Here is an 11,134-nt window from a genome sequence, read left to right as displayed (position 1 = left end):
TCCGTGAAGCCTCTTCCTTCTCTCCTCACAACCACCACCAACACCGCCGCCGTCTCCCTAACAAACTCTTCCCTCCCCCCTTCCGCTTCCTCTCCCTTTTCACCACCACCCACCACCCACCCTTAGCAAATGTTTATTCCCTCCAAGCCTCAGTAATAATATTTATCACTACTTCCACGTACGGCTTATTGGAGTATATAAATATAAATATGTATGTATATATATATATATATATATGTGTGTGTGTGTGTACTCCGCCTTCTTTTTTCCTTTTCTACTCCCTCGATTGCCCGCACACGCCGATGCAAAACAAACAAACAAAAAACAAAAAAAAAAAAAACAAAAAAAAGAAAGGGAGCTCCGATTTCGTTCTTTTGATTGTTTCTATTATTTTCTCAAATTTAACCTTAAAAACAAAACCCGAAAAAAAAAAAAAAAAAAAGAAAAAACTAAGCGCAATAAAACGAGAAGTAAATTTAATGCAACAGCAACTACAAAACAATCAAAGAGGCGGCAGCTCCAACAGGCAAAAAAAAAGGGAAATTTTTTTTTTTTTAAATACTTCAAGAACACTGTGGCTATTGTGTCTCTAATTCCGTGCACACCCACAGTACCTCTTTCTAGTGAAGACGCCAAGGCAACAGAGCAGCAAAGAGGAAAAGAGAAAAGAAGGAAAAAAAAACAAAACAAAAAGAAATGTTCTTCAAATTGGATGCAGCGTATTTTTGTTGTAACCACATCAAGGCATAAAAAGTAAAGGAAAAAAGAAATACGGAGAGAAAGAAAGGACTTGTCTAGCTGCTGCGCCACCTGTGTTCACGCGGCAGCTTCGTATACGGCATGGGATCCATTGGATGCTCGCCAGGGTCCATCGCCTCGCGCTGCGCACCGAGGCGGTAGAACTTGGGTCCCTTCAGTATAACACCGCCCTTCTTCTTTTCATAGCGCCAGTCGATATCTCCTGTTTTTTTGTCACGCACATGGAAGTTGCCATCCATAAAGTAATCTGTGCTTCCCTCCGCATCCAGGTCATGTACAGTGCCATTTCCAATTCCCCACTGAAAGCTCAGCGCCACGGCATTACCCTTTTGTAGGATCTGTCGGTCTGTCTCGTTACCAGCCGCCATTTCACCCGCCCCCTGTCGGCTGTACTTTCGTCCCAACACAAGGTTCAAGGGGAAGGTGCGGGCGTACGTGGGGTCATACGTCTTCGCCGCATCAAGACGGGCCTGGTGAACAGTGCGGAATGGATCTTCGTACATGTCTTCGTTGATGGCCTTCCATAACTCATTTTTATTTGGATGTGCCAGGGGACGTCTAACAGAATGACTACTACGGCTACTATCGCCGTCTGTTGCTGTGATGGCCGACTCCTTCGTCGAATGTGCAAACGGTGCGGACTCCGTATTCCCCGTGCTATCGACGGACAGCTCTGATCCATCTATGGCGTCATCATCACTAAACCCAAAGACATTTGTGGGTCGATTGGCCGTGCGCTTCTGACGTTGCAGCAGCTCTCGGCCTTCACGCTCCTCCACGTCATGTTTGAACTGCGCTATCATATTTATTAATTGAGACTTCCGCTGCAAGATGTCTTCACGTTCCTTCAACTCATACTCCGCCTGCCGTTGGGCATCTGCCTCAATCTGCCGTTCCTTTAGGGCAGTCAACACCTCGGCACTTGTTTTACCCTTTGCTCGCATCTCCGCCGCCTCCTGCAGGAGGGCGCGTCGCTGTTCCTTTTCTCTCAGGTCTCTTTCCTCCTTCATTTCCCTATGTGCATCGATTAGCCTCTCCCGTTCCTTCTCCATCTCCATAGCGGCCCTAAACCGCACCTGGGCCTGATGCACGCGTTCCACGTGACTTCTTTGCAGCTCTGTTCGCCTCGATTCATCTAGGCGTGCATTCTGATCGAGAAGTTGCTTGTAGACCTCCGCAGCGTCATCCAGTTTCTTCACGTACTCATCATCTTTTGCTGCCTGCAGCTCCGCCCAGTGCTGCTGACCTGCCAAACCATACTTGCTCTTCACGTTGTACTCCACCTCCATCATGTTCAGCCTCAAGGCATGATAGCGATTCACCTCCTCGTCCGAGACATCCGGCAACTCTGCGCTCTGCAGCTCGCCCTGCATTTCACCACGTTTGATTGGACCTGCAAATCGAAGCTCTCGCTTCTTGTCATACACCCACCGCATGTAGTCGCTTGGTTCTCCTCTCAGAGCAGCCGATATCTCCCGCGCGGCGGTCTCCTGTCGGGCTGTGTCGCCACTGCGGTAGTCTGCATCAATCTGCGTCCACACGTCACGTAGCCAGGCCATACGCTCCTCCAGAGCGACTTTCATTTCCCGCAGTGTTGCGGCAGTAAACTTCGTTCCGGTGGATTTTAACCGCCTTTTCACTGCATTCTGTATCTCAGCCCTATGCAACTTCGCTGCGGCCGCATATCCTCGCTCCACCCGCTGATCAAAAGCCTCGTAGCGTTCCTTCAGTCGCTTCTCCTTGACGTATGCATCGAAGGAAACGTCTTCTCCTGCTTGCCATCCTTGCATAGTCGCAAACTGCTCAGCAAGTCGTAGACGACCGGAGTTGATGCCGCTGGAGAGCCACAGCGGACGCGAGACTCGTTGCATCTTCTGCTTCTGTGTGTTTGTTTTGCTTCTTCGCCACACCACAAATAGACAGGAAAAGAAAGGGGGAAAGAGAAAAGCAACACGAAATCAGCCAAATGGTGGGCTTCTCTGCAGACCATTTTCTTCACTCGCCACTGTTTGTTCCTCTCCTTCCCACCCACTCTCCCCATACCTCCCAGCGAAGCCAAAATAAACGAGGGAAAAAAAGAGATCACAAAAAAAAAAAAAAAAAAAAGAAAAAAAAAAAAGAAAAAACAAACAAACAAAAAAACACACAGACAGTATCCCTCATGTTGGCACTGCTGTTCGTACCATGGGGATGCACATATATATAATATATATATATTTATTTATCATTTGCTTAACGGCGATGATGCATTCCATCGGAGTTGGTACACCGCAGCTGGCTTCACTTCACTCACGGCCTGCGGTGGGGCAATCCATGATGTGGCACCGAGTTCATGTGCCACCGCATCGATTTCGCGAGCCTCCTTTTCACTCAGCGCCTTGTAGGCCGGCGATCGGCACACCTCTGCATACCCCAGTACAGCAGTAAGGAGGGCGGTTTCCTGCAAGAGTGGTGCATGGTACTTCCTCCCCAAGGAGTAAAACTGCCCCGCCGTGTCGTAGTTCACTTCCTCCCGCGCCAATATGGACTCACAATACGCCTGAAGCGGCGCAACGTCCAATAAATGGGACCCCAACAGGGTCGCAAACACCGCTTCACGCGGTACAGTGAGCCTTTGAGTATATAAAAAACGCAAGAGCGGTTTAACGGCCAAATAGGGCACAGACACAGGTCCCACCAGAATATCTCGCCGCGTCTGAGAAGAGCCACGACCAGCGCTTCTCATTTTGGCAGCGACAGGACCCACCTGAAAAGTTGTTTTTTCTCCACTCACCAAAGGTCTTAGAAGGTCGTTAAAGAACGAGCTCGCGGCCATAAGAATAAATGGATGAAGAGAATAAACACTCTTTTGTTTGGTATGAGGATCAACAAACAAAACCGTTGCGGTTGCAGAATTGGAACTCTCTAGAAGGGATAAGAGGTCCGCCTGTAATTGCCTTGTACTTCGTTCATGAGCCTGCTTAAGTTTCTTACGACTACGTGCGAGCAATGCATCGCAGATATCCATGAGTGGATTTAAATCATATACATCTGCCGCGTGTCGTAAGGCCTGCAAAACTTTCGCCTCCTCCTGCATGGCGTCTCCTTGCCCAGAGACATTTGCGTCCTTCGTATACTCTTCCTCTTCCTGCTCCAAGAGAATGCGGTGTCGCACGTCTCCCCAGTAAATATAATCCAGCAAACACTGCAACTGTTCCGCGGACAACGATACCGAAAGTCCCTGAATTCTCGAATTGCCCTCCGTAAAGTACGCAACAGCATGACTCGGATGTGTTTCACCCGCCGCCGTCGATGTTGTCGCCACTCCCCCTGTTGTTGAAAATACTGGCGATGGTGTGAATGCGTCTTTTAAGGGATCCGTCAAATCAAGCGAGGGCATCGCGCTGCCAGTTCCAGCCGGCTTTACATGTTCCATGCGACAACGCTTGAGATCCTCCCAAAATTTAGGTGCACGTTGCTGCAGGAAACCACGATGCACACCATACGGCCGGTTACTCAACGTATCAATTCCTGTTTCCCCATCCCAGCTGCGCGGTATGGCGTAAGTGTCAAACATGGTAGAGATACTGGCCTCGCGTATGTGGCGCATCATGGAGGTGAGAGCGTCTGCGTTCGATTTTGCCCACGAACGTGAGTCTGTTTCAAAGTATCCATCCGCAGCAAGGAAGCGTACCATTGAGTTTGACGCGGGCTCGCTACCAGACACCCCTCCAAAAACATGTACAAATCCACCAGCAAAGGCAGCACCAAATGATTTCCTATTGGGGGCCACAATGGAGACATTTCCCATTGCCACAGGGATCCAACATGGCGAGTCGTTACCTTCAAAAGGCAACACGGCGACAAAATTATGGTACTTTAGCGTGATACGTGTACTGTGACTACTCGCACTACATCCACCAACCACCAACAAAGCTTCTCCACATGCAAAGAGATGATGTTTTTCCCTAGGAAAGGAGTCTGCAGTCCTGCCATTGTGAAGCAAGACCCAATGCTGTTTTCTAAGATCCAGAAACCAAGTGTCGCTCAAAATGACCCCACCGTCGCCCGTTCCTCCATTAATATACATGCAGTCACCAAGGACACAGGCCGCATGAAAGAAACGATTTGCAGGCCGTTCTGAAAACACATTCGTTAACTGTGTCACAGATGGTGCGGCGGGTAGTGGGGTCTCCTCGGGTTTTCTGTTGTTTAAAATGTTTTTCCCGTCGCCATTCAGCCCCATGGTTTTCCCCGCGTGGATTCGCCTCTTCCATTTGCGGCTGGTCAATGAAAACACGTAAACATCCGTAGAAGCCACTGTCACGTGTTGTGTACTTTGTGAATCCCCTTGATCCCGCTTTGGCGTTTTTCCACCAAAAATGTACAAACGATCCTCCCACGACACCATCGAGTGACCAAAACGAGGTGTCGGCTCGTGCTTGCTCCGAGTCGAAGACCCCCCGTACTCCCAAAGACACGTCCACTCCTGGGTGAAGATATCGTAGCAGTAAAGATCGCCAAGGATACGCGTCCCACGGTCTGTTGTCCCCCCACTAATGTACAGCCATCTTCCTCCAGAAGCACATGCCGCGTGGTTCGTTCGAGGCGTGGGAGTCACACCGCCGGACACACACACGGGATCCCATGAAATATGGTGCGTGTCATACTCAAAGAGAGACGCAGTTTCACCTTCCTCGATTTCCATTCCACCAAAGAGAAGCAGCTTTTGGCCTTGCATTGGGGTCAGCGTGTGTCCCCAACGGGCGCGAGGGGTGATGCCTGCAGGGTTTATGTACCTGGCACACATGATGGGTAAAAAATTCACTTCTCTTTCTCTGTCTTCGCCTTCGCCTTCGCCTTGCGCTAGCGGTTCCTTCGAGAATGACGTTGTGGGCGGCTCCTTTTCCTCCCCCTGTATCTGTTTCTGCGACGTCAACTTTGTTTGTTGGAGCCCTTGTTCATCGTTTTTTGGTGGGCTCGCGTTGTTTACTTTTCCTTCCAATGGCATTCGTTGAAGTGAAGCGCCCACCGCACCTCCAACGAGTTTAGGGCGAAGAAATGTCTTTTGGGAAGCCGTGACCGGACTCTTTACAGGGCATGAGGCATCTCCAGTGATATCCACTGTGTTCACTGGGGGGAGACGCTCCCACAGGGGGACCACCGCACGTCGACTGTCGTTTGTTGTGTTCGCATACGTGGAGAACTTTGATTGCCCAAGATGACCAGCGTAGCGGGAGACCGCAACATCCACGTTGCTTGAACCCCGCTTTTTTGGAGAAAAGGGCCTTTCATTTTCTTCTTTAGTTGTGGTGGGACTACCGACGACGCCTTCCAACTCCTGCAGGAGTGCCTTGATTTCACTGGCATCAACTGAATCCCGCATGAGAAATAAATAATAACACAAACCCTCTCGTGTAATGTACAACGACGTGTCCGTGTAATGGTGATGCAAATGTGTTTTCCTCCTTTACCTTCGGCTTGTTGCTTCCACCTTTCTTTTTTCTCTTTTTCTCGTTTCCCCCCCCCCTTCCCCTTTGTTTTTTTCCTTGAAAAAAAGAAGAAGAAACAAAAAAAAAAAAAAAAATAATTCCTTTTAACTCGCTTCTTTACCGGTTGTGCACCGACCGCAGATATATGGAGTTACGTTTACGTTGGGTCTTCCTTTTCAATGTAAACTGCGGGGTGCACAACGTCTTATTACCGGTCTTGTTGTCTTTACCAACGGAAGGCCCAAGCTGCCAAAAACAATAAAAACAAAAAAAAAACTGTACCTTTTTCTTCTTGTTCCTTCCTTCTCACAATAAATGTTTGTGTGTTTGTGTGAGTTCGCCTTCCCAACCCGACAAGAAAGAAAATAGGCGAGTGATAGAAGCAAAAGAGGTGTGGGGAATGAGATGGGGGATGATAAAAACAATAATGAAAGAAACGCGCATATGTGTAAAACCGTTGCAAGTGAGGAAGCATTTATTTGCCAATGAATTTACGCGCTCCATTCCTCTCTCTTCCTTCTCCTTCCGAATATTCATCCATGTAGCCGTACTTACCGTATATATTGTACGTGTGCATGCACAAAGAGAATATATATATATATATAAAGAAAAAAGAAAAGAGTAAAATGGAAAATGCAACTAAATAAGCAAGGAATGCATTTCTATTTTTTTTTTTTTTTTTTTGTTTTCCCTCCCTTCCTGCTTCTTCTTTCTTTCTTTCTTATAAAAAAAGAAAAAAAAAAAAAAAACACGCTTGTTATCTCCCCGCCAGGCCACATTTATTGCAGAGGAGTGCAGCATGTGAAGACCTCTTGGCCTTTCTGCAGGGCTTGAGTAATCTTTTCAACGCCGTCATGGGACGCGTACTCCACCACAACGCGGGGCCCCACCAATAAAATGTTGGAAACATCACCAAAGCGCGCAAACTCCTCCCAAATATGTCGTTCGTCCGCCTTCTTTTTGTCCCCGTCCTCACTTTTCTTCAGTGTGGCGATAAAAACACACTTGGGTGGTTCAATCTTGCTATTCCTTCCTCGGATGGTGTTGATTTTGGTGCAGTCGTCAACATTGCTCAACATCGCCACACCAACAGGCTTCCCGGCAACCGTGATGACAGGTGGTGCGTCTTGTGCCCAAGAGACGGTGCATGGATGCTGTGATGTCGATTCGGTTGATAACGGTGGTGTAACATGACACGCTCTTGAATACATGGGAGCCACAGGAGAAACCCCAGAGACTGCCATTCCCGTGTCTGGCGCGGCTGCCACGTCTGCTTCACCTGCCGTTGGGCATAACTCCACGGCAACACCATCGATGATGACGGATGGGTAACTTTGCGTGAAACACCTTGACGCTGCCTCCAATGTATCGTACAACACCGTGAAGGTTGCACTCCGTGGCTGGACATCACACCGCAGGACGGAACCAAACTGAAGCAAGTAGTCCATGAGGGACCGCTTGTCGATAGAGAATCCAATAGAGTACCGCCCCATTAACGCCCGTGTCGGAGGGGCGGGTGACGGTACAGCTGCCACCGCTGGATAATACGATCCACACTGTGCAGAAGCAGCTGACAAATGCGGTGGTAGAGATGTGGCTCCCACTCCATTGTAATTGGCCGCGGGGGGACCACTGTTTCTGACGTGTGACTCCTGGTTCTCGGATCGGTACCGCCGTCGCGATCTATGGCTGTTGACCTGCGGCAACGAGTTCTGCGATGAGGCGGAAGAGCTACTGGAGTCGCGCGACGACTGCCTTGAACGGCGATGACGCCCGCGCTTATGGTGGTGGCGGCCCGACTGCGGTTGTCGGTGATCAGCCCTATTGTGGCGGTGAAACTGCTTCTCAAGAAACTCGCTGCGGCGTCTGTGCGTCCCACTGCCATACATGGCGCTGGGTGAGAGGGCCAATGCGTCCTGCTGGTGTGCTCGTTCCAGGTGCGTCACAATGGCGGCGATGGGGATCTGATGCACCGGATTCAGCGGGCAACGCATGTAACCTTCCGGGAGAGGCTGCCGCTCGGCACGATGCTGCAACAACCGCTGCATCTTCTCCGCAAACGTCAGCGAAGAGGGCGCACCCACCATTTCCCAACCCTTTCGCGGACGACAACAACAAAAACAACAGCAGACGGCAGGGAAGGAATGAGACCGAAAGGAAACGGCACGCCCACAGCGGGGAAGTTATGTCGTTGCAGCGGCACCTTCCTTCCAAAAGAACCGATCCGTTCTCCCACAGAGATCTTTGTTTTTTGCTTTATATATATATATATATATATATATATGTGTGTGTGTGTGCTTCCGGCTCAGCTTCGCAGGAGGCAGGAAAAAAAAAAAAAAAAATAAAAACAAAAAAAATAAATAAATAAAAGAACAGACCAGACATCCCCCACAAGGCAATGGCAGCGGCAAATGGTGCAGCCAGCATGCCCATGCTCCAAATGACCAATACAGGTGGAATACGGCGGTACATTGCAGCAATTAAAGAAATGGTACGTGCGTGTGCGCCTCTTCCTTTTCGCCCCTCCCTTCTGCGGGCAATGGAGCATACGAAGAGGCAAAAACAAAAACAAAAACAAAAATCCGGACGGCCCCTCTCCCCCTTCCTGCATGACGCGCTGATTGGGTGAATGAGTTACGGGCAATTGCACGACCATTGATAGCACACAATGCAACCGGCACGATACACCAGCGTAGCTGATGGTGCCTTTAATGAGAGAAAAGGAGGAGGAAATGAAATAAACAACAGCAGCAAAAAAAAAAAAAAAGAATCAAAAAAACAAAAAAAACAAACAAATACGACAGCAAAAAGAACAACAAGGAAACACATGCAAAAAAAAAAAAAAAAAAAAAAAAAAAAAAAAAAAAGGAAAAAAGAAAAAAAAAAAAAGAAAGAAGGTGCCACAAAAGCAGTTAAATTCACAGTCGATACCTTCACGCCGGCACCGCAAGAGCACTCCACGCCCACAACAGGCACACCACTTTAGGCGGCCAGAAAATCAACCCGCACAACAGTTGACTCCTTGGTGGGTGTGGAGGCATTGCGGAGGCGCGGCGAAACTGTGGCCTGACACTTTCCATTCATTTTTTACTGTTCGTTATTATTATTTTTTCTCTTTTTTTTTTTTTTCTTTTTTTGATTTTCCGTTAAATTGTTGATCCTTTTTTTTTCTCCTTTTATTTATTTATTGCTCATCCTTCTACGCCACCGCCCCTCTCGCGTTACCTTCTCCCCGTGTGTTGCCTATCACGCCTCTGCCTTTGCATTCTTCTCGCGACCTCTTCTCCGTATGGTGTTCCCCTGCGTAGCAGATGCCGGTGCAGGCATGTCGCTTTCCTCCTCGCCATGACTCCCCGCGGGTTTTTTATTCCCCGCCCCGGGGGAAGACCGCGGCGCTGAAGGGGCCTTCCGCACATGCATGAGAGCCTCCCACACGACCCCTGCGAATGCCACGAGGAGTGCTATCCACTGCCCAATCGCCACCTGGTGGCCGTGGACCACAACAGACAGCAACACGCTCCCGGACTTGCGCAGCAGCGTTATGGCGGTCAGTGTCAGGGAACCAAAAAATGAGATGACGCGGAAGATAAAAACCTGCCCGGTCGCGTTTAGGAAACTCATCTCCAAAACATCCTTTAGGGCCTCCGGGTAGCGTTGGAAGAAGTGCCATGTGCGCGAGAGATCCTTCAGCGGGGCGACCTCGCGAAGATACCAGCGGAGGCCGGTGTCGAGGGATAAAAGGGCGGAGGCGATCGCCGAGGTACTGGAGAGAGCCGTGCTTGTCAGCTCCTCCGCCTCGAGGATCACAACAGCCAGTGGGTGTAGTGCCTCCAATGCAAGGAGCACGAGCAACAGCCACGTGCCGGTCGCAAGATTGGTATAAAACATAAGCCGATTGCCCCCCCATCCCAGCCGCTTGACGAGTACATCCTGCGTGGAATTCGTAAATCCATCCGTGAGTAGGCTAAAAAACAGCAGTAAAAATCCCAACCAAGAGCTTAGCGCCGCGCCATCATGCTGCTGTGTCTCCTCGTGCCGAGAATGCTTCTCCCCCAGCAAATAAAAACAAAATACACCACCTGTGGTTATGGCGCAAGCTGCACATTTACTGAAAGAATAACGCGTGCCGTGCCAAAAAAAACCAACCAACATGACAGGAACCATCTTTGACATTTTCGTGGCAAGCACAACGGGATACGGCAGACGTCGCATCGCCGCATAGCTCAAACTGGATCCGAACGCGTTCGTAAACCCCATTACTGCCGTCATGCGGAATGCGGCAAGGCGCCCCGCTTTGGACATCTTTCCTACCGATCCCGTCCCCGCCGAGTGCGCAACATACATGGAATACATTTTTTCTACAAGCAACAGCAAAGCCCCAACGAGCGTCCCAGCAATGGCCTGAACAAGTCCAAGTACAAAGACAGTGGACAGCTTCGCCATTTCGGCATGTTCTCCATCCGCCCTTACCGCACGGTATGGCTTCGTTACGACGCGCTCCTGTTTAATGGACCAAAGGCCAAAACAAACATAAATACCACTGACACAAAAAACAATTTGAAACATCACAAAAATAACGGACAATGGCGGGGAGGGACCTTTTCGGCTGCCGCTCGCCTCCCTCTTTGGCTTCTCGGGACTATTTTTCTGTTGCGTGTCTGCCCCAGGCTTCTTGGAAGACGCTCCGTTCGTGCTTTTCATGAGTTCCTCACAGAAGATGGTGGCGTGTGAGTGTGAGTGCTCAGAGAGAGAGAGAGACCAATTCACCCCTTTCCCCCTCAACGGACATGTACGCGTGACAAACAGACGGGGGGGGGGGGGGGGGGGGGGGAAAAAAAAAAAGGAAACACAAAGAAGAAAAGCCAGAATACATGACATCCCCCACAACCAACAAAAGACGACAA

The 11,134-nt window shown here is 49.6% G+C and overlaps 4 protein-coding genes across 4 annotated transcripts, besides 22 other annotated features; all 4 read right to left on the bottom strand.

Moving 5' to 3' along the window:
• Positions 1-175: part of a sequence feature (heterozygous, Esmeraldo-like haplotype) that runs on past the window's edge.
• Positions 176-1,818: a sequence feature (haploid, Esmeraldo-like haplotype).
• Positions 195-237: a microsatellite.
• Positions 307-353: a microsatellite.
• Positions 424-449: a microsatellite.
• Positions 541-561: a sequence feature (AT_rich).
• Positions 640-697: a sequence feature (T-rich).
• Positions 795-2,630, bottom strand: Tc00.1047053510531.40 (hypothetical protein, conserved; the record flags this gene model as incomplete). Its single annotated transcript, XM_807819.1, has 1 exon — positions 795-2,630. One exon carries the CDS (start codon positions 2,628-2,630, stop codon positions 795-797), a length of 1,836 nt encoding a protein of 611 aa, XP_812912.1.
• Positions 1,819-2,615: a sequence feature (areas merged during assembly that could not be assigned to a particular haplotype. This can correspond to areas where the two haplotypes were merged or to regions with more than two copies in the genome that were merged during assembly.).
• Positions 2,616-4,978: a sequence feature (heterozygous, Esmeraldo-like haplotype).
• Positions 2,846-2,901: a microsatellite.
• Positions 2,956-2,984: a sequence feature (AT_rich).
• Tc00.1047053510531.30 (hypothetical protein, conserved) lies at positions 2,984-6,124 on the bottom strand (the record flags this gene model as incomplete). The annotated part of the gene is made up of 1 exon (XM_807818.1): positions 2,984-6,124. The coding sequence occupies one exon, from the start codon at positions 6,122-6,124 to the stop codon at positions 2,984-2,986; it is 3,141 nt and encodes a 1,046-aa protein (XP_812911.1).
• Positions 4,979-5,255: a sequence feature (areas merged during assembly that could not be assigned to a particular haplotype. This can correspond to areas where the two haplotypes were merged or to regions with more than two copies in the genome that were merged during assembly.).
• Positions 5,256-11,134: a sequence feature (heterozygous, Esmeraldo-like haplotype).
• Positions 6,291-6,325: a microsatellite.
• Positions 6,896-6,919: a microsatellite.
• Positions 6,956-6,979: a microsatellite.
• On the bottom strand, positions 7,010-8,317 carry Tc00.1047053510531.20 (hypothetical protein, conserved; the record flags this gene model as incomplete). The annotated part of the gene is made up of 1 exon (XM_807817.1): positions 7,010-8,317. The coding sequence occupies one exon, from the start codon at positions 8,315-8,317 to the stop codon at positions 7,010-7,012; it is 1,308 nt and encodes a 435-aa protein (XP_812910.1).
• Positions 8,488-8,514: a microsatellite.
• Positions 8,556-8,603: a microsatellite.
• Positions 8,788-8,811: a microsatellite.
• Positions 8,983-9,126: a sequence feature (T-rich).
• Positions 9,337-9,367: a microsatellite.
• Tc00.1047053510531.10 (hypothetical protein, conserved) lies at positions 9,477-10,931 on the bottom strand (the record flags this gene model as incomplete). The annotated part of the gene is made up of 1 exon (XM_807816.1): positions 9,477-10,931. The coding sequence occupies one exon, from the start codon at positions 10,929-10,931 to the stop codon at positions 9,477-9,479; it is 1,455 nt and encodes a 484-aa protein (XP_812909.1).
• Positions 11,039-11,061: a microsatellite.

This window comes from Trypanosoma cruzi, genomic scaffold, assembly GCF_000209065.1.
Source record: "Trypanosoma cruzi strain CL Brener 1047053516775 genomic scaffold, whole genome shotgun sequence".
Lineage (NCBI taxonomy): Eukaryota > Euglenozoa > Kinetoplastea > Trypanosomatida > Trypanosomatidae > Trypanosoma > Trypanosoma cruzi.
The sequence above is the reverse complement of the archived record's forward strand: the minus strand, read 5'-3'. Positions and strand labels throughout refer to the sequence as shown.